A 9,763-nucleotide genomic window follows, 5' to 3' on the forward strand; every position below is an offset into this window, starting at 1 on the left:
GCCCTCTCACCCCCCACACCTCTGGTCTGTATCCCAGCTCTTGCATACATAAATAAATAATTCTTTAAAAAAAGAGAGAATTGAGTAGGGGAATGAGACAGTGACCATGGGCCACTATCTCAAAGAATTGGCTGAAAAGAGGACTGAAAAATAGGACTATAAATGGTGATAGCAATGGGTCAAGATAAGTTTTGTTTTATCATGAAAGTTTATATATAAAAATAAAATGTATTCTATATATTCATTTTACTATGAAAATTTATATATATGTACAGTTGTAAGGAATAATAGAGAAGAGCTTAATGAACCTCCATATATCCATCACATTTTATAATTTTCTGAAATATTTTAAAGTACAGAAAAATGCATGCATTGTGACAGTCACTCCTTTATTTTCCATCTAAAATTAAGGACATAAATTAACTATTTTTTATACCTAATGAAACTACCAAAAACTTCTCAATATTCTCAAATACCAAGTTCATATTCAAATATCTCTTTCCTCAGACTATCACAATTTTTTTTGTTGTTGAACAACAGTCAAATAAAAGCCTCCACACTGTACTTGGTCATTATGTTTCTTTCAATCTAGAACAACTTCCAAATTTGTCCTCTGTTTATTTCTCATGTCACTGACTTGAAGATACTGGGTTAATTATTCTATAGAATGCTTTACCAAAGAGAAGTTTGTGTGTTTACTTTTCAAAAAGTTATGTTTTATTTTGTGATGAATATTGACTGAAATTCAATTGTAACAAGAATGCCGAGATCTTGTACACCTTATCCATTGTTTCCCCATGGTAACAAATTGCAAAACTAGTGCAATGTCACAATCAGAATATTTACATTAAAGCAGCCAAGATACCTATTTCCAAGACAAAAGGCCCACAAATTGCCCATTTTATAACCACGCCACCACCTGTCCCCTAGTCCTCTTCACTTAACCCCTGGGAATCATCTGGCCTGTACCCCAGTTGTTGTATGCATAAATAAATAAATCCTTTAAAAAATCTGTATTCCTATGCATAATTATATCATTTTAAGAATGGCATGTCAATAAAATCACAGAAAATGCAACATTCTGAATTTTGCTTGCTTAGCAAAATTTTCTGGTAGTTCATCCAGGTTTCATTATCAATAATTCTTTTAAAAACATTTTTAAAGTTGGGAAATAAATTTTATTATAGCTATACTACCATTTGCTTACTTATTCATTGAAGTATATCTAGATTATTTCTGTTTGGCTGTTGTGAATAAGGGTTCTATAAATGTGTACCCTTTTTATTTTTTTATTTTACATATTTTATACATCATCCTTCATTTTTGTACAATGCATGCTTTCGCATCTCAGTTATAGTCCTCGTGAAACTCTCATCCCCAATTCACCCATACTTTCTTTTTTTAAAATTAATTATTTATACAAGCACTGGGTACAGTCAGAAGCGTGGGAGGGTGAGAGAATTCACCAGATCCAGAGCGGAGAGCAGAACAGGCAGACTGACAAAGTACACTGCTGAGGGGAGCAGCAGATGTGGCAGGAGAGGTCTGTGCACCATGTGGGACCCTTGCCAGGCGGCCGGGGATCGAACCGGCACTGCAGAGGCTGTAGGCAGCTTCTCAGCCCAGCACTCAACCACTGTGTCACTGGGGAGGCCCACCCATACGTTTTTGTGTGAACATATGTCTTCATTTCTTTGGGATTAATTTTCAGAGATAGAGTTGCTGAGTTGTGTGGTAGTGGCTTATTTAAGAAACTACCAAACTGCTTTTCAAAATGATTAAGACATTTTATATTTCCACCAACAATGAATGAATTCCTCTGCATCCTTGCCAGTGTTTGTGTTGTGACTAGTTTTTAATTTTAACCATTCTGTACAATTATGCATATTCTTATGATTTTAATTTACATTGAATAATGATGAACATCGTTACATGTACTTATTTGCCATCTAGTCCTCTGAAATGTCTATTTTGGCTAATTTCTAGCTGGATTTTTCTTTTTTTTACTATTTTGAGAATTCTTTTTATAGTCTAGATTCTGGTCCTTTGTGGGATTCCTCTTTTGCAATCCACCCTCCCACCCAGGTCATAGTTTTTCACTGTCTTAATGTCTTCTACAGAGCAAAAGGTTTTAATTTCGATGAAGTCTAGTTTCTTAATTTATCCAATGTGGACTATGCTTTTGGTGTTAAATCTAAGAATTCTGACTAGCCCTAGATGTCAGACTTTATTATACTTTTTTCCTAAAATTTATACATTTTATTTCATTTCCCTTAGGAACTATTTTTTTTTTTTTACATAAGGTCAGAGACTAGGTTGAGGATTATATTTTGCTGAGGTTGATTTTTGTTCTTTTGAATGTCTGCTTGATCTAGCATCATTGCTGAAAAGACTTCTTTCCTACCTTGAATTGCTTTTGTCCCTTTGTCAAAAATCAGTTAGACATATTTATGTGGGTCTATTTCTAGGTTTTCTTATGTTCCATTGATCTGTATCTCTCCAACATTCAATACCATGTAATTTTCATTATATATACTAAGTCTTAAAATTATCTAATTGGATTCCTTTTATTTTATAAAAATTGTTTTTAGCTATTGTTCCTTTGCTTTTCCACATAAAATTTAAAAAAGCTTGTCAAAATGTAAATAAGTCTTGTTTGATTCTTGATAAACAGGCCAGTAAAAGTATGTCAATTTGAATATAGTTGACATATTTACTATGCTGAGTCTCCCAATTCATGAACACGGTGCATCTTCCCTTTTCATTAGCTCCTCTTTGGATGTCTTTCATCAGTATCATATTTTTCAGCATACAAGTGGTATACATGTTTTGCTAGCATTACACATAAATTACATTTTTTTAAATAGAGGCATGTTTTATTTGTTTGTTTGTTTGTTTGTTTTTGTTTATACATGCACTGTGTACAGTCAGAAGCACAGGAGGGTGAGAGTATTCACCAGAGCCAGAGCGGGGAGCAGAGCAGGCAGAAGGACCGAAGTACACTGCTGAGGGGAGCAGCGGGCGGCGGGAGAGGTCTGCACGCCATGTGGGACCCTCCTCCTGTGGCCGGGGAGCAGCCGGGGATCGAACCGGGCGCCGCAGAGGCCGCGGGCAGCTTCGCGCAACCTAGCGCTCAACCGCTGCGCCACCGGGGAGGCCCATAAACTACATTTTAAGCATTTATAAATGGTATTTTAATTTTGATATCCATTGTGTGTTACTAGTATACAGAAGCAGAATTAATTTTTTTTAGTTTATCTTGCACTTGTGACTTGGCTCAGTTTTTAGTTGTAGGGAGACATTTTTTAGTAGATTCCTTGAAATTTTCTAAGTAGGTAATCACATCACTTTCAAATAGATTTACTCCTTACTTTCCAACCTCTGATTTTTATTTACTATTCTTAATTAGCTACTGGCCAGGACTTACACTAGTATGTTAAATAAGAGTCATCAGAGTGGACATTTTTTGTCTTATGCCTGATCTTGGGTGGTTATAAATTTTTTTCAAACGTGCGTATTTGAAGTCCAAGAGGTTTTTCTTTATTATATTTTCCTGAGAATTTTTGTTAAGAAATGGTGTTGATTTTTGTCAAATATTTTCTTTTTCTTTTTTTACATCAATCAAAATGATTTTTTCTTTTTGGTCTGTTAATTGGTGGATTACATTGACTTTTTAAAATATTTAATCAACCTTTCACCCCAGTATGAATAAGATTTGGTATTTTGTTTTTTGGGAATTTTATTTTTTATTTATTTTATTTTATTTTTTAATAGATTTTATTTATTTATTTAAAGATTTATTTATTTATACATACAAGCACTGGGTATAGTCAGAAGCGCGGGAGGGTGAGAGAATTCACCAGAGCCAGAGCAGGGAGCAGAGCAGGCAGAAGGACCGAAGTACACTGCTGAGGGGAGCAGCGGGTGGCAAGAGAGGTCTGCGCGCCATGTGGGACCCTCCTCCAGTGGCTGGGGAGCACTCGGGGATCGAACCGGCGCTGCAGAGGCTGCGGGCAGCTTCGCAACCCAGCGCTCAACCACTGCGCCACTGGGGAGGCCCTTTGGGGAATTTTAAATATAAATTTCCTTAGTAATCACAAATCTGTTCAGGTCATGCATTTCATATTGGATGAGTTGTGGTAATGTGTGTTTTTCCAAGAATTGATACCTTTTGTCTAAGTTGTCCAATTTATGATTATAAAGTTGTTGGTAGTATTTCATTATCCTTTTGACAGCTACAGGTATGTAGAGATAGTCCCCATTTTTGCTACCAGTAATTTGTGTCTTTTTCTTTATTAGTCTAGTGGTTTACCCCTTTTATGGATCTTTTCTAAGGACCATTGTTTTGAGTTTTTCCTGTTTTCAAATCCAATGATTTCTGCTCTATTTCTTTCCTTCTGCTTACATTGGATTTACTTTATAGTTTTTCTGGGTTCTTACAGTGGAAGCTTAGGTTATTTCCTTTGTAGTTGGAAAATATACCATACATGATTTCAATTATCTTAAATTTAGTAACGTGTGTATTATGGCACTGCATATGATGTATCTTGGAATATATTTCACGGATGCTTAAAAAGTGTGTTCTGCTGATGGTGGTGGTGTTTTCTATAATTACTGGAGCCTGTTTATGATGATGTTGATGTTATTGTATATCCTGTTTTCCTGTGTAGTTGTTTAACAATTATTGAGGAGAGGTATGGAAGTCTACAACTATAATTTGAATTTTTTTTTTATTTATACAAGAGCCGGGGTACAGGCCAGATGCGTGTGAGGGTGAGAGGATTCACCAGAGACAGAGTGAGGAACAGAACAGGCAGAAAGACTGAAATACACTGCAGAGGGGAGCAGTGGGCGAGACAGGAGAGGTCTGCTAGCCATATGGGTTGCTCCGAGGCTGGCAGGACCGAACCAGTGCTGCAGAGCAGCTTCACAGTGCTGTGCTAAACTGCCTGTGCCCCAATAATTTGAATTTTTAATAATTACTCCTTTCAGTTGTATTGGTTCCTCCCCCCCCAAACATATTTTGCTGCCCTCTCTTTGGTTAATACACTTTGAAGGCAGATTGACTTCCTTTACAATTTCCTTTCTGGTAATTTTCTTTGCTCTGAAGTCTACTCTGTTATCAGACAGCTATTCCTCCTTTCCTATGAATAATGTTGCATGATATGCCTTTTCAATCCATTTACTATTAACCTGCCCATATTGGTGAGTTTCTTGTAGACAGTGTGTGAATGGGTTATATTTTTAAGTCTGTTCTGTCAACATTTTCAATTACTGGTAGATTTAGACTATTTACATTTAAAATAACTACGAATATTTTAAGACTCAAGTGTACCTTTTTAATGCCTTCATCAAGACAGTGTTTAGAAACTCATGAAGTTTATTCACAGATTGAGATTTTTATAGGCTTTAGATGATATGTACTGCTTGGAAGTAATAGTTAAGACAGAGTAAGAGAATACCAATAATAAAACCTTTTAGATAAGGTATCATTTATGGATTGGGAGGGAAGTTTATTCCACTGTAGCTGTGTTTCAATATTGTTAAATGTGCACAGAGGTGGAGGAAATGTCTCTTTAGAAGTTAAATAATTTACTGTTCATGTTTATGAGCATTTTTTTATGTGCAAGTCATTATGTTAGGCAAAGGGGAATACAATAATGAACAAGATTATTAAGTGAAGATTAAATAATGAATAAGGCTAGTAAATGTAAAATGCAAGAATTGTAAAAGTTTAATTTTATATACTTTATTAGTACCCTAGTTTGCAAGCATACTAGTAGTACTAGTTTGCAAGTGCTGCCGTAACAAACTACCATGGACTGGGTGGCTTCAACAACAGAAATTTATTTTCTCACAGTTCAGGAGGCTAAAAGTCTGAGGTTAAGGTGTTGACAAGTTTAGTTTCTTCTGTTGAGGCCTCTCTCCTTGGCTTGTAGATGACTGTTTTCCCCTTGTGTCTTCACATGGTCTTCCCTCTGTACATATCTGTGTCCTAAGTTCCTCTTACAGACAGTCCCACTGGATCATGGTCCACTCTAATGATCTCACTACAATATAATTACTGCTTTAGAAACCCTAACTTCAAATATAGTCACATTCTCTGAGTTTTGAGGTAACATAATTCAGTCCATTACATATTTTAATATTTGAAATATATATTAATATAAATATATTATATTTTCCACATTTTCCGTACTAAATACCATTGAGAACAACATTTTACGTATGCTTGTATGGTTGTAGGCATGTGGAGATGTTTCTCTATATATTGTATAAATATATATAAGTAAACACACATTGAAATGACTTACTAAATATTAATTAGTTTGAAACACATACATTAATATTAGTTTTCTATTTGCAAACAAAATCAACTATTACAAATTTATTTTTTAGTTAATAGTAACTTCCTGAACAAATGATATTCCGTAAAAGATAATACTAATTAGATTTCAATGCAGGTAAAATTCCAAGTCAAAATCTTTTTTTAGAAATTTCATTTGTTAAAATATTTTCACTATTTAAATATATTGTTGAAATTATGTTTGCACCATGTACATGAAATATATCAACATTTTCTGTGTAAGTAGATGTAAATTGACTTTTTTGCCATAATAAAATAAATTAAAATTTTTAAGACAAAGTATGACATCTTGCTGTGTATTTAGGGAACACACTTCATGTATAGAAAATAAGTGACCTACTCACTCTGTGAGTCAAGAATAGTGTTTAAAGTTTTTTGAAAAATAATAGTCTAAATGATATGTTAAACCTAGCAAGTAAAATTCCTACAAATGAGTATATTATCCTATAACATGTACCATACCCACAGATATGTCTGTATATTTTACTTATCACAGCTAGCCATGGAATAAACCTCAATGAAAATAGGATAAATGAAGTATGAAATTTTAATTGGCAAGTGTTTGCAATTCTCAACTATGTTCTTTTTCAGATTAAACCATGTAAGGATCCTGCTTTTATAGATTAAAAATTGAATGTTGGCAACTTTATAATAATTCAATCTATCAAAACACAGATATTCTTCATTGTTTCTCCTTATTTGTCAAAAAGTGATACAGGAATTTGTTTACAAGGGAATAGTGTTTGACTTTATACTTCCTTCCAGTAAAGTTCCTAGAATGAGAAATTTGTGTTTTGTAGCTGGAAGGGACTTTGCAACTCACCCATTTTACTTTCCTAATTTTAAAGAAGGGGAAATTGTAAGATAATTTATCTTTAGGGAACTTCAAGTCTATGGAAGATAAGTATTCTAGGTAGACATTTCTTCTCTGGTTATAACCAGTATATAATAACTTGTAATAATCAGCATATTTAAGTTAGGGGTAAAGTTAGGATTAGGGTTATTTCTTGATCGCTAGAAAGAAAATTAAATTATATTGGCCACTCTAACTTGCAACTCTCATTTGTCATTTAGCCAAAATATAAGAACACTACAGTGCAATCTATTTTGATTCACAAATGTAAAATCATGGCTTAATAAATAAAAATTAATTTTAAAGGCAAATGAATTAAGTGCTCATTTCTGTCATTATCATCTGAATTTTCTAAGATGTAGATGTTCTAGTTGCAAAAGGTTTTATTGATTTATGATGTTACTGTGTTCATAAATTAACAAGAAAAAAAATGAAGCTTTGTTAAATCTATTTTCTTGAAATTATTTTCTAAAAACAATGCCAGACATATAAATGCCATTTTCCTAACCTGTTTTTATGTGGAATTTTGCCAGAAGCATACACTTACTCTCATCTGGGATTGGATCTTGAATGGGAGTAGATGTAAAGAATAGAAAAACTCCTTTTGATTTTAACAACATGCCTCAATTTTCCAAGGTGTTTATTTACTAATGTGTATCCTGAAGTCTTTCAGATGTAATATTAACAAGGAGGTAATGAAATTGAGACTTACTTAGCAATTTCAGAGTGGCTTTTTAGCCAGTTGTAGTTAAAAAATTTCCTGAAAGAATGAATTGGGAATTGGGATCCCCCTACACATTTCTTAAATATTATTTATGGAGTTTTAAGAACTGAGCAAGTTAATGTGGACATAAAACACATTGCTTAGAAGCCAAGATCAAACATAGTTACCAGAGATTTTGCTAGTAAAATCATAGGAATTAACAGTAAAAATTTGATGGAAACGACTTCAAGATGTCTCTTATAGCTAATTAAGCTAAATTATTAATATGAATGTACAAAGCGACTGATTATTAAAACAGTTTATTGGGAAGTTACATTCTGTCCAATACTATACTGCTCATCAAGAAGCTAAGTACTGGTAAAATACCTAGAAAATTTGTCTAAAAATTTTGTTAAAAATATGGGTCACGGTCAGTAGGTTTCTCAAGGCCTGCATTTTGTTAGAGTGCCAGGAAAGACAGTAATACGTGTGAATTTGTCCTTTGTGTGCTAATTCGGTTAGCTTAAGAATAAAAACATAAAATGATTGCCCACCTGTGTGTGCAATCAGTCAGCATTATTTCTTTGATTTATAAGGCCATTGCTCTCTGACCAAGTGGCATTGCTAATGGGAAGGAATAGAATCCTCTTTCATTGCTGCTGTTCTTGTTTCCAAATAAAATGTTAAATTACATCACTGAAAATGTATAGCGGTGAAACATTGTGCTTTAATACCTAAAAATTAAGATTTATACTTGTGTCTTCTATTTCCTATAGGTAAAATAGTAAACATATGTAAAATAGTATATGTAAAAATAACATAAATATTAATACTCCATTATCAAAATACAATGTTGGAGGTGATACCTATAACTATCTTGATACATATAAATACCTTGTATTTTTTCAGTTTTCAAAGTAAAATTATTTAGAAGTAAAATTCCCTAATTTTATTTCAATTCCAGCAATTGTATACATGTATACATGTGTGTCTGTCTTCTCATATACTTTTCTAATGTGTAATGGAAAGATTTCTCACAAAATAACAAGCAGAACAAACCAATTTCATTCTGGGGCCTCCCTGGTGGCGCAAGGGGTTAAGACACAACCTATGGGGCTGTCAGCAGCCACTGCAGCACAAGTTTGATCCCCAGCCAGCGGGGGAGCCCACATGGCTCAGCAGACCTTTCCTGACTCGCCCGCCGCTCCCTTCAGCAGTGTATTTCAGTCAATCTGCCTGTTCTGTTCCTCTCTCTGTCTTTGGTGAATCCTCTTACCCTCTACACTTCTGGCCTGTACCCCAGTGCTTGTATGCATAGGTAGATAAATCTTAAAAAAAAATCTTTCATTCTTAAACTTTCCCCCCCTTTCTTAAGCATATATATTGAGCATGTTTCTATAAAAAAAATTAGGGAAGTAAGTCATACTTGAGGGCATTAAAATGCAAAAGAAGCTACTTTAGCTAATCTCATCCTTTCAGAGAGTTTACCAGAGAGCAATGACAAACCCTCCTGCCCTCCTGCTGCCCACCCCCGACAAGCCCACCTGTTCTGCAGCTGTGTCCATGCCTGCTCCCTCTGCTGAGCTCGTCCCTTTGCCATCTTCTCTCCAAGTGCTGGGCAGCACAGTCATTCTTCACCTATTTAGCTTATGAGATCCTGTGGGTTTTATGTGTTTTATGATAATAGTATAATGATAATACTTAACACTTGCACAACTTTTCATCTTCAAAGCGCATTCTGAACATTTACTAATGAATATTACATTAGTAAAACATGAGCTGTGTGTATGCTACTCCGTAATTAATCATATGACCCAAGTGGAGGCAAAATTTAAAACTC

At 34.4% G+C, this 9,763-nt stretch overlaps 1 protein-coding gene across 1 annotated transcript in view; it reads right to left on the bottom strand.

Moving 5' to 3' along the window:
• The window catches only part of LOC119260304 (transmembrane protease serine 11C-like), a 54,238-nt gene extending 44,715 nt beyond the window's left edge, over positions 1 to 9,523 (bottom strand). The window contains exon 1 of the mRNA XM_037529290.1: positions 9,468 to 9,523. Within this exon, the coding sequence (XP_037385187.1) occupies positions 9,468 to 9,523 (56 nt within the window). The remainder of the gene's footprint in view (positions 1 to 9,467) is intronic.
• Positions 9,524 to 9,763: the final 240 nt, after the last annotated feature.

The sequence above is a fragment of the Talpa occidentalis genome, unplaced genomic scaffold, assembly GCF_014898055.3.
Source record: "Talpa occidentalis isolate TD23 unplaced genomic scaffold, MPIMG_talOcc4v2.1 talOcc4.6, whole genome shotgun sequence".
Classification (NCBI taxonomy): Eukaryota; Metazoa; Chordata; class Mammalia; order Eulipotyphla; family Talpidae; genus Talpa; species Talpa occidentalis.